Raw genomic sequence first — 13,398 nt, 5'->3', positions numbered from 1 at the left:
TTAGTATTTCAGTGTTCGAGTGTGTGTCTGACAGGGCCTAGGAGCAACTACATCAGAAAGGTACTTTTCTGTTTTGTTTTGTTTTTTGTTTTGTTTTTTTCTTCACAGAGTGGTAGGCAGAGTCTGGAGCTGGAGTTGGCTGTCATGTCCAAGTCTGTCTGCTCTATAAAACTTTGTTTGAAATTAAAAGAGTAAGATGAACTGTAAGGTGGGCTGTTTTGATATATTCCAGTTCTGATACCACTTTTCTTCAATATTAACATGAATGATTGGTTGTATTTTTCTTTCTGCCAAAAGATGTGTTATCTTACTGCACCAGTGATTGTATGAAAGATATGGCCATAAAACAAATCAGCAAATACAGTCCATCTTTGCTTTATTCCATTTTACTCGAACCCTATTCAAAATTAAGTAATTTGTAGCCAATGCTTTCTTGACTATAGATTCAAAATGATTAAAAGTGTTTAGCAATATATTACATATATCTATAAATTTAGTATACTTTTCTTATTAAAAAAATCACAATGCTGATATGTATTCATCTCAACATTAAGATTGTAAATGGTATGTATAATGTAAACAATGTGGTAAAACTGTAAGTCTTGATTTTAAAATTGTTAGGATCTTATTTTGTAATCTAAATTAATTAAAATTCACAATAATCAAAAGTAAAATAGAATCCTCAGATCCCATTGTCTTATTAATACCATGAGCAGGCAACTCCAGCCATGTTTGTATTATATTTATGAAATACTTATATATATATATATGTAAAAATAAATTTGTGGCTACTTAACTCTATATTCTTATCCTGATTCTCTCGTGGAGACTAACTATAGTGATGGGAGACATTTGTTTATACAAAAGGAAATAATATACTACCTTATTTTAAAATAAACCTGAGAACTAAAACCCCATATCTCAAGGAATGTATAATTGAAATGTATTTTTATAAAACATAACTTTTTAAAATGGCAAGATAGACAAAATTTATGAGCTTTCATGCACATGAAAAATGAAACTTTACATAAACCTTGTTAAGAAATGAATTTGAACATATTTTAAATCATTTCTTCTAAAACTGAAGTAACTAACAAGAATATGAAAAACTGTACAAGTAGTTTATAGAGAGATTTTTCTCTCTTCCAATGTTATTTTTATAAAGGTTATAACTAATTAATTTGTACTGTCTCAGGTAGAACTCGAGTCTCCTGTCACTGTACTTAAAGTGTCCTAAGAGACTTTTATTATCTGAAATAAGTCTCTGCTCTCCCAATGGTTGTGGCTTGCTTACTAAAGCAAAATGTGAACCTGTGATTTAAGCTTTTATTACACAGTGATTCCCTTCTGCCACTGTGACCAAAAGTACCTGACTGCTGATCAAATTCTCTGTATTCGTTTCACCTTTTCCCCCCAATCTCTGTTAGGTTCTGAGCTCATGCCCAAAGCGCTCTCCACCAGGATAGTGGGAGGCATTTGGTGGTTTTTCACACTTATCATCATTTCTTCGTATACTGCTAACTTAGCCGCCTTTCTGACAGTGGAACGCATGGAATCCCCTATTGATTCTGCTGATGATTTAGCTAAACAAACCAAGATAGAGTACGGTGCTGTGGAGGACGGTGCAACCATGACGTTTTTCAAGGTAAGTCCTTCTCATTTCTACAATTTTACATATTAAAATGATAGAGTGCAAACAAACCTTTCTCTCGTAATGAATATAAGTGTATAGCCACACTGTTACTTGTGCAGAATAATCAATCGAGTACTTCAGAGAGTGGAGAGACCTATAACTAAATTCAAGGTAAACCATTTTAATACTTGCAAGTGGCAAGGAGTCTCTGCTTTACAAGGATTCCCTTTTTGTTCGAAGGAAAATCTGCCCACAGGTAACATTTTGTCTGAACAAGGTTTTATCTTTGTAAATATATATATATAAATATAAAAATATATAGCATATACTAATATATGATAAATGAGTATGTTAATATAGTGTATTAGTTCTATATTAATATATTTACTGATATATATATTAAATACTAGTAGATTCAGACTCCACAAGGCTTAGCCCTTCCAGAAGAATAGAATAATTACATGTAAGAATATTTCTCATATATACATTTCTTTCTGTTAAGGTGAGACAAGTTTCACTTGTTCAGAAGCCTATAGAAAAAGAAGGAAAGCAAATGATAGAAAAAAACAGGAACAATTTTGTTATCCGTATATTCATCCATCTAATATTTTGTAAAGCAGAGTCTGAAAATGGGCTACTGAACTTAAAATGGTTTCCAGAAGGACAGCCCTGTGGCACTTAAATGGAAACGCAAAATGTGCTTGTACTGACGTCCAGGCATATATAATGCCTTCCCCTCCTCTTTTTTATTCCTTTCTTCTTACTCCAGCTCTTCTCACTGTGCCAAAGTAGTTCAAATGGGGACATTCCACTTTCTGGAGTCAGACTTACTTCATAAGTCTTTTTTATATTTTACCAAGTCTTTTAAATTTCTTTGTAGGTCAGGAAAAATTTTAAGCGTTGGCATTTTCCTTCACCGTTGATACAAATGTAATTGGCAGTTTAAGTATGCCGAAGTGAGATTTTTTTTTAATAAGTGACTCAAGCTATAAAATAAATTTTTTCATCAAACATTCATCCGGTACCTGTTGAGTACCAGAAATTGCACTACACGTTGGTATTCTAGAGCAAATAACATCTATTTCTCACTTTAAAGGAGATTCTAGTTTAGTTGGAGACACAGAGGACTAAATCAACAATCATGGAACTGGGTTTTAAGCAATTTAAAATACCTCTGCCAAAGAAATATGTAGTTTTCACTGTAAAAGTTCTTACAGAACTAAATCAGCTCTTATTTTAGAGTTCTGGAGGACATTAAACATCTAAAGAGTAAGATAGATTGAATGTTTAATCAAATCTATGTATAGGAATCTATGTAATTCCTATAATTTAATTATTTTCAAAGTGAATTTCTCCTATGGCTAGATGAAAGCTTGAATGTATATTTTACATTTAATTGGAAAATCATTATTATTTAACCAAATTTATTGATGACTGAATATGAGCGAAGTATTATGAACAGGATAGGGCTATTTGACTATATTAATTGCAATTGATCAATTTTTCCCCAATTGAATATTCAGAATTAATAGAAATAGCTTTTCTTATACAGTTTTTTTTTTTTAAAGGAAATCAGCTGTTGAAAATACTAAATGCACATTGTCAGTGTCATTAACTCTGTAGGGAGTGAATATGCATTATTATGCATTTAAATTACTATAGTATCCAAGAGAGTTTTGAAGAAGAGTTTGTCAAATAATACAAAGTGCCTAAAGCAAGTGATTTGATACCAGAATTATTTCTGCTTCAAAAATACATCAGAGTTTTCATTTCATTTTTATTTTCCAGAAGAAATATTTTAAGTTTCAAAGCTCTTTTATACTATGATCAAGGTTTATCTCTGAAAAATCATTTTGAAAAAAAAATTCTTTTTTCTTATCTTTAGGCTTATTTTCTCCCTTTTTTGTCTTTTCAGTCTTTTTGATTTTCTCTTCTTTCTTTTTAAAATTTAATTATTTTTTTAATTTTATTTTTTTTAGCTCAATTACTCTGCAGTGTTAGTGTCATTTTCCCCCATTTTCACTCTTCATTGCCACTGACTTTTCTTTTTTTGTCTTTCATCTCTTGTTTTCACTCTTACATGCAGGCTTACCACTAGCACTAAGAGAAAATTGGCATAGGACAATTTTCTGTTTCCAACAGTACAGACTTCCTTTCTGTAGAATTAGGGCCTTCTGGAATCTACACTAGTCGCAATAAAAACCACACAGTGATTATCATTAAACTGACCATTACCTTAGGTCAGTAACTTGATCACATACTGAATTCTTACTGTTGACATTAGGAAAGAATTAGAATTTAAAGAATCATTAAATCTTAATTTTTCTTTAGTTATTTTAGTGTACCCCTAAATTATACTAATTTCAACCTCATATTTTAGCTTGTTAAACTATACACTTACACCAGTCGGGTATTTTAATTTTTTTTTTAAATAAAAAAAAAATTCCCTAGCAATCTGGAATTGAAGTAATTGCATGCTCATTTTGAATATCTGCAATGAACCAGGGAGTAGTGTGTGTATCCTATTTACATTTGATACCATTCTTTTATTTCTTAATTAACAGCAATGCATACAAACACTCTAGGAAGCACCCTTAAGGCACTGATTTCTAAAGGAATTTCCATCTTGTTTTTACAAATTTAACAAGACCCTGCTGTTAGTTAATTGTTCTGGAATGCTTGGTTCCAGAAAATTATTTTAAAGAATGGTATAGTTTTGTTACTACAAGCAAGAAGAGCTGGCTCAAGATACCTGGCCTTAAAGGGGTAAGTTCTCAATATTGCAAAAACGGAGAGTTATGCCATTCTGCAACATTAAATATGTATTTTTCCAAAGAACATGCTTGACTTTGTTTATTGAGCTTACTGTGTATATTGTCTTCAAAAAGAGTTATTTCTTCTTATATCCATTACACTTCACATACATTCTCTCCAAGGATAAATGTAAAGCCATGACCAGTAAAATAACTCAAAATTGAGTGGATGGTAGTCTTCAGGGTTATTCCATGTAAACAATAGAAAACTGTATGACATCCCCAATATGTTCTTAATCATATGTAAAGGATAAAATAGCTGAAGGCCCAGAGATTTTATTGAGAAATAATAAAGGAGTTGTCAAAACTTCCTTCTCGGAATCTGGAAACTTGGTGTAATACAACTGAAGTCTGATCCCAGGGCTGAACACTACAGAATGTTACTGAGCAACAAGCACATTCTTTTCTCCCTGAAGAATAAAGATTAGAAGAATGAATGCATATAGATGACATGTTCAAAAATAACTCAGCTAGAGCCTGTAGGTGTTATGGTTTCTTTTGAGAATCCTTGGATTTTCAAAGTGAGTTATATTTTACAAAATGATGCTGAATCACCTATATTTCTGTGTAACCCATGACTCAGGTTTTCTGATTTCTACAAATTCTCTCTCTAGGTTTGGTTTACCTGAAACCTCTGGCTTGCTGCATCTATTAATACAGTCTATTCTTCCCAAAAAAAAGTAGTATCAAAGGAGATACATGTTCTCTTTTATGGTTATTTTAAAAAGTTCTTCCACATATTAAAAGGATATTTAAATAGTATCAAATATCTAATATAATCATGTAATACTTCTAAAAATACAAAGGCTACAATTTAGAATAGTTGTTAACAATGGCGGGGAAAAAACTATGAAATCAGAGAAACTGGAGCTTAATTCCTGGCTCTACCACCTGATGGCTGTGTTTTGATAGAACACTGTTCCTTATAAACCTCTGACTCCTCATCTCTGAACTGGAATGACTAACAAGACCATTCTCACAGTATTTTTTGAATATCAAATGAAAGCTCTGCATGATATGCTAACCATTTAGCAAAGCTTGACAGATGTTATATATTAGCATTACTAGAAAACGTGACTAATTAAAAATACTCAGAATTTAGGATGATTTTAAACATAGTCAAGTAAATTATGTGACCTACAGCAGGATAAATCATTTCAAAATAGATTTAAAAAGAAATCACATCATGTTTATCTAATTGAAATTGCTTCAGTCTTCTGACTGTTGTCATGAAGAAGATGTAATTTGATAAGTGAAATAGAAAGAAACTATGAAAGCTTTTTCCTAGACTGTGTATTTTGGAATGGTATATTGAGGTTCATTTAGCAATTCTTTGGGGGAATTTATTGAAAATTATTGGTAAAGGAAGATATAAAATATTTAATATAAAATGTGCTTATCCGTAATTTTAACTATTTTTTTTAAACCAATGATCAAGATGTCCTACTTTAGCCAGTATCGCCACACATCTTATGTTCTCAGTTATATGATATGGATGCTCATTTATAAGATACCAAGTTTTTATTCAAGAAGTATTTACTAATCATTCATCTCTTACATGGTAAGAATTGTGTTAAGTCTTAGACATGTATCCTGCATCTCCATGCATTTCCCTACACCTGTCTGTTCAATCTCCTACATGTCCATTTCCTTCATTGCTATCCTGGTTCAGGACTGATGTCATCTCTGACCAGGGCTTTGTAGAACCATTTAACTTTTCTTTTTCTCAATTTGTTCCTATTGTTGTCTGTGCAGTTACTAGAGTGACTTAAAGTCCTCCAAAATTACCCTCTCCCTTTTGCTTTAGGATATAAACCTAGCTCCTCAGTGTGTTTACAAGGTATGTCATGGACTCACTTCTTTTTTTTTTTTTTTTTTTTTAATTTTTTTTTAATTTATTTATGATAGTCACAGAGAGAGAGAGAGGCAGAGACATAGGCAGAGGGAGAAGCAGGCTTCACGCACCGGGAGCCCGACGTGGGATTCGATCCCGGGCCTCCAGGATCGCGCCCCGGGCCAAAGGCAGGCGCTAAACCACTGCGCCACCCAGGGATCCCATGGACTCACTTCTTATTTCATAGCCACTTGCTCTTGCACTTCAAACTATAGTCAAACTGCTTCATTTGAGCCCCGGGTTGTGCCACAGTACATGGTGCACCTCCTTCTCCAATGCCTGTTATGCATTTTTTTTTCATTCTTGTCCTTCCTATCAACCTAATTGACTATATTCTCTTTATTCCTTAAGCCCTAATTCATACTTCACTTATCCCAGGCTAATTTTCCTGATCCTTCCCCTCCCCAAATCTACCCAGTTCTAGAAAGGTACTCCTCCTTTCTATCCTCTGAGCACTTTTTACTTCAGTTCTCACTAAACTTTTAACCCTAGCTATCAGCTTGGTTCCTCTGTTTCTACACTATACAGCATAGCATGGGGGTGAGGGAGCAGGGATTGAATCTGTATCATTCTCATTTGGATCTCTGGTTCCCTACAGAGGCCTTGCAGGTGGTTTGGGCTTTATTAGTTAACAATTGACGCCTCAAGTCGCTTAACAAGCAATGAAAAACTCTTAGTGGCATGTAACATAAACCTTTATTTAGCTTACAAGTCAGTAGGTCCTATTTTAGAAACGTGGAAGTTCAGAGACTTTAGTACCTTTTGAACAGAATTATGAAAGCAATAACCTACGGACTCATAGTACCAACAATTAAAGTAATAGCTAAAGATACCATGGCATAACCACCATTACTCAGAAGAGCTAAGTGTATTACTCATTTTGGCTCACCCACATGACCTCAACTGTTTGATCATATTAAATTTCTAAAACATTTGCTTTAAGCCATTGGGGCAGTTATAGTTATCACATGTTCTTGATAATCTGCTACTTTTTCTGAGCTTATCAGTTCTTTGGTCTTCTAAAATTAAATTATTTTACACCAGGGTGACAGAGCTTTTGCCAATACCATTTCTGCTAAACGTTTGTGGACTTTAAATGTATCCAGTTGAATCCATTTATAATCTAAAACCCACACCCTCTGTTCTTTTTAAAATGTGCCTCTCCCGACTAATTGTTGCTTTGGGATAGAACCTCTTTAATGGAGGAGAAAATCTACAAGGCTTTGCCCTGACTTTTTTCAGAGATCTTAACGAAGCATCTCCAGCAACATGCTTAATTTGTACTTTAATTAAGGCCTGGTGCCATGTCGAAATAATCTAGAGAAATTTTACTGGCTTGAGACATTGAAGATTAGGAACACTTAAAATCACCCAACCATGCAAATTCCAACTCTACTTTATCACTGCTAAGTACTATTTGCAAACATCTCAGTTCTTTTAAATTATTTCTTTCCCCCTTATTTCTTTCCCCCTCATCCTTCTCTTTGTTTTTCTTATGATTGTTAATATTCCGTATCTTTCTTATACTACCTTATTCTATGTAGCTAAATGTAACTAACTGATACCTTGAATATACTGTAATTTTGTCTAGAATTTCTTTGGCTGAGTCCAAAAGATTATTAGTGCATTTCAATCTTCCAATTTACTATAGGGTACACTTTAAAAATATTATTTCTCCCTATATTCACAGATTCACTTTTCCCTATTTTCTTCTAATGATTTCAATGTAATCTATCATGTGACCCTAAATCAGTGTTACATATTTAAGTTATTTTTATGGAAGCAACTTATTTATTTTACCTAATTCTGTGAAGTTACCCTTGGCACAATGACTATCACATTCGTTGATGGAAAACCTATGACAAAGGATTTTAGGTAGAGTGTGTGAGTATCTTGAAAAGTTTGACAGAGGGTTTTAGGTAGAGTGTGTAATTATCTTGAAAAGTTTGCTAATCTATAGAGAACTGAAAAGGTTTTTTCAAAATACGTTATCTCTTTATGGCATTTCCATTCTAACTCTGCATAAAATGTCAATTTATTTGGAAGTGTAGGTTATAATGTTAGGAATGCAAGCAAGTGGATTGATCCATCTGGAGGGAAAATTTTATCTTTTGGTACTTACCCACAGAGAAGGTTTTGTTTTATTTTTCTCTGTTCATAGTCTCCCTTTTTAGAAGAACTCAAAGTACATTCTAAATGCCAGGTTATTAATCTTTACCACAACCCCTAAGGAAGGTAGGAAGCAATTATCATTATGCTCATTTAACAGATGAGGAAACTGGGCCATGGTGAGGTTAAGTGACTTATTAATTATGAAAGCTATAACCAAGGGACTCATAGTATCAACAATAAAAGTAATAGCTAAAGATATCATGGCATAACCACCATTACTCAGAAGAGCTAAGTGCATTACTCATTTTGGCTCACCCATATGACCTCAACTACTTGATCATATTAAATTTCTAAAACATTTGCTTTAAGCCATTGGGGCAGTTATAGCTATCACATGTTCTTGATAATCTGCTTCTTATTCTGAGCTTATCAGTTCAATGGTCTTTTAAAATTAAATTATGCTAGGGTGACAGTATAGGTTTTTAAGCCTGAATTGCTTGTGTGGCATGCCTGTAATGATTTTTTGAAAGCTTGAGTGATTTTTGCTTCTTAAATGCCAAAAGAAGGTAAGTAATTTTTGAGTTGAGAGATAGAATGTAAAAAAATTGGCAGTTTCCTGCATATACATAATAAATGGATTTAGAAACATATACCATTCATTAGATATTTCTCATGTTTTTTCCTTATTTATGTGAAACATAATTTTTGTTTGTTGTTTTTATTTAGAAGAACAGTAGTCATGAAGGCATGATATATTTACTATGAAGAGACTTACACATTGGAGAAGTAAATTTTCAGAATGGCATCTATAGTTTTCACATTGAAAAAGGATTTTCCAAAACGAGCGTTTAGTTTCCTCTTCCTATATTGGTGGTAAAACATTTTGAAAGTTTCATTTGTGTATACATAAAATTGGCCTAAAATAGTTTGCAAAGATGAGAAAGATAATCTGAACTGACTTTTGAACTCCTTTTATTTTTTTTAATTGAAATATTGACATATCAACTTGTGTAAGTTTAGGGGTACATGCTGATTTGATAAATGTATATATTGCAATATGATTGTCACTGTAGCATTAGCTAACCCCTCCATCACATCACATAATTATCATTTCCTTTTTGTAGTAAGAACAATTAAAATCTAGTCTCTTAGTGACTGACGTTTATAATACAGTATTGCTGACTACAATCACAATGCTGTACATTAGATCTCCAGAAATTATTATTTAAAAGCCTTTGATATTCTATGTGGCAAATCCCCAGTTAAGTAAGGTCATCATAAAGAAAGGGTTTAATAACTATTTATCTGCACATGGATAGAAATTGGGTATGTCTTTCGTTGTGTACCCAATTTACTATTATATTTCTATTCATTTTCTGCTACAATCCAGGCAGGATTCTTTGACAATATAATAATTAGAAATTCGTTATGCTACCTCAGTAATTACAGAGATTCTTTCTTAAATAATTGCTTGTATAAGAGTCACTGTGTTTAACTTGCCATAAAGTTTTGCTTTCAAGTCATTTTTATTTATTCGGAGTCAATTTATGCTCAGTAATTACACTGACCTTTTCTCCTCAGTAATTTAGATCTCAGATTTCAGCTTTGAGTCTCACCTGGCAGGTATTGTCTCTACCCAGAAACTAATTGAAAAATTGAAGAGTAATATGTATATTGGTGTCAAAATTTTGTGACTAAAATCTTTTATTTGTTGATAGGTTGTACCTCTCTATGTATGCATCATAAATTCTAGACTATAGCTCAGCAAAGTTAGTGATACTATTTTATCAGTGAAAGCACTACTTCAACTTATGGGGCCAGTCTTTTATGCATCAAAATAGTAGATTGTGGGTATGCTGCAACCAGTGGGACTGGATAGCATGCATGTTATATGGGAATATGGTCTTGTCTGACAAGCAAGAAGATAGTCTTGTTTTTGCATCAGTTTTTCTTTCTCAAGGGATAGAGACATTATTTTGTCCTATTTGGTATATCATCCAGTAAATTTTTAAAATCTTTAAAATATCCATTTCTTTAAATCAGTAGTTTCAACCTGTATGCACATTAGAACGTTAAAAATCACTTGAGGGCTTTGAGAGAATACTGAGGCCCAGACGCCTCTCTAGGCTAAGTAATTAAAAATATCTTCAGGTGGGATTCTAGGCGTCTGAGGGTTTTTTTTTTTTTTTTAATATAACCTCTTCTGGTGATTCCAGTGTGCAGGAAGAATTAAATTAATTTGAAATATAAACAATCCTTCATTATTGCCATCAATCGTTAATAAATAATTTGATTTCTTTTTCCTTCATATTAATTCGGAGTTCTTCTCTGAAACCCAGACTTTACAAAATATCAGACAGAGGTCTAAAATGATGATAAATCTGTTGACCATACCCCTACTCCTTTCAAATTATTTACCTGGGTTGTGTTTAAAGCCTTTTTTCAAAAGAGATCTGCTGAAAGTGAATAATCTAATTAAATCTTCATTTCTGACACCATTCCTGGAAGTCTCCAGTTGTTGGGCATGAGAATTGCCAAGTAGCAGAATGAAAGCTTTCTCCTTTCTCAGGGAATTATAGGGTGTGGGGGCAGTTAATCCTGATTTTTGTATCTCCAAGTAAATGTTGAGAAAATATATATTCTATGGGACCTAGGGAATGGATACATTCACCTTTTCTTTGTAAGCCTTTATTGCAGGTGCTTCTACCATGGTGGAAAGAGGAGAAATTAGAGACCCATTAAGCAGGCATATTAAAGTCTTGGAAGGATTGTATATATGACTTCTGTGTTTACATTTTGAGGACCAGATTAAGAAGAAATGAAGTACCTTATTCTATACTTATATATATATCGAGTTAGATTCTGCTCAACAGATTGGGATTTGGACTCATGTAGTTTCCAGAGCTTAGTGACTGTTCTGTAGTATTTGGTGAACTACTGCCACTTTTTCCTCATGGAAAGAAAATGCACCTATAATAACTGATGGAAAAAATTATCATACAATTCTAATTGATATCTTTTTCGAGTTAATTTGTAATTCCTCATTATCCCTCTGTGTATCTAAACTGAAACCATATGCTCCTCAAACATGGCATTCTGCTCTAATGTGGGTGATGGAAAACCTGATATACTTGAGCTTCCAAGCCAGAAACTGTTCTTGCTAACTTGTTTGCAAGTTACTACGTAATAACTCAGTGCTTATATAGAATAAATAGAAACTTTATTTTGATTTTTTTTGGTTTCATATATTCGTTTGTGTACAATCTGGTTTATTGTTTTGATTTTTCTGCATACTTGAATGAAACAAAACCTAAAAGTTTTATGTGATTGGACACCAGTGTACCTGGTTTAGATTAGTGATTAATACTGTTACTGAAATTTTCATCTGTCCAAGTTGATGTTTTCTTCATTTTTCACTAAACAGCTTTTTTAGAAATCAAAAGTACCTCAGCAAAGATTTTTGTAGCCATTCTCTTTTTCTCCCAAGTATTTTTTTTCTTCATTAACAGTTTTAAGATATTGGTTGTAGGTAATGGATTAATGTTGACATTAGGTTAAGCAGCAATGTGTTTTATTCAATAAAATAAGGTTGGTGTTTTAAAGTATTATATTTTTATTAGTATCTAATATGGTTTTTATATTAGTCATGTTTGAAGCGAATGTTTAAGCCAATTATTTATAATGCATTTAATTTATTGGCATATTAAGGGGGTTATTTTCACTCAAGGAGATTGTCTCCCTCCCACATTCTCATCTAACACACAATTTATTGTATGTGAGGCCTGATCCTATGTTTATTACAGGGATTTGCATAAGGCCTACAGGAAACCAACACCATTTTACTATGTTCCCATTGCAAGAAATAAAATGGTGCCTTTGAGTAAAGTTGCTTCAGCAGACACTAGTTTAGCATGCCAAGTTACAGCTATCAATGGTGAAACAGCAGATGTGAAGGCTAGTTGGCATCAAAGCATATGAGTCAAAGACTTTCCTATGGGAAAGAAAGTGCTTCATTACACTTTATCTATACTAAGAACATTGGTTCTATCAAGCTGTCTGAAAATTAGACTATGATGGGTTTTATTACCTTAGCTCTGCCAGAGTGAATTCAATAGTTAAAAAGTAAGCGATAACACCATTTTGGGAATTATAAGAAGTGATTAGAATTTTAACGTATTTAAACTTGGAAAGAGCAGCAACTTTAATCTTAGCTTCTCTAAAATATCTGAGGGACAAAAGTTTAATCCCTCTCTAATTTTCAATATGTACCAATGAACCTTTGGGGCACTTTAATTGAAGAAAGAAGTTTTGTGTTTGAGTGAAGTGTAAAATCTGGGAAACAATGTTTTAATTGCCTTGAAAGGCAAGTGCATGAGGCTGTTGTCATCCCAGGATACACTGTGGTTCTGTCTCTCTTTTTCCCTCCCTCCTCCACTCTGTGCAGGAACCACTCTTGCTGTTTGTCAAGTCAGCATGGCAGCTCAAACACCACGTTGCACCTCATCAATCTTAGGAGAGAGGGCCCCACAGGGAGTGAGAAAACTCAAAAGTCAGTTAATATAGCAATGTTGAGCTGGCATGTCAAGTACTGGATAATGGATAATAGTTGTCACTGTAAGAGTTTATAGCCACTGGTTAGGCAACAATTTGAAAGGGATTTGAGAAAGGCATATTTTGAACATAAAAATATGGGCTAAGATAAATATAAAAATTGTTATTTAAAACTTGTAATGTTTTATTTCTCAGATAAAAAATAATAAAAATGAAAATTCCTCTTTTCTTATATAAATTGTAATATAAAAGTATCGTTTGGTATTTCTAAAACAAATGTAAAAACAAAAAAACCTAGCTTTTCTGCTTTGTAAATTCTTTGAGAAAATTCTGTTACTTGGCATTGTGGCTGAGAAATCTCTATTAATTATGCTTAGTGGAGTTTTTTTGGTTGG

At 33.1% G+C, this 13,398-nt stretch overlaps 1 protein-coding gene across 7 annotated transcripts in view; it reads left to right on the top strand.

Moving 5' to 3' along the window:
• The window catches only part of GRIK2 (glutamate ionotropic receptor kainate type subunit 2), a 1,064,497-nt gene that overhangs the window by 945,319 nt on the left and 105,780 nt on the right, over positions 1–13,398 (top strand). For all 7 annotated transcript variants that reach the window (XM_077902956.1, XM_077902954.1, XM_077902958.1 and 4 more), the window contains one exon: positions 1,428–1,645. In XM_077902956.1, coding sequence (XP_077759082.1) covers positions 1,428–1,645 — 218 coding nt within the window. The remainder of the gene's footprint in view (positions 1–1,427; positions 1,646–13,398) is intronic.

The sequence above is a fragment of the Canis aureus genome, chromosome 7 (genome assembly GCF_053574225.1).
Source record: "Canis aureus isolate CA01 chromosome 7, VMU_Caureus_v.1.0, whole genome shotgun sequence".
Lineage (NCBI taxonomy): Eukaryota > Metazoa > Chordata > Mammalia > Carnivora > Canidae > Canis > Canis aureus.
The sequence above is the reverse complement of the archived record's forward strand: the minus strand, read 5'-3'. Positions and strand labels throughout refer to the sequence as shown.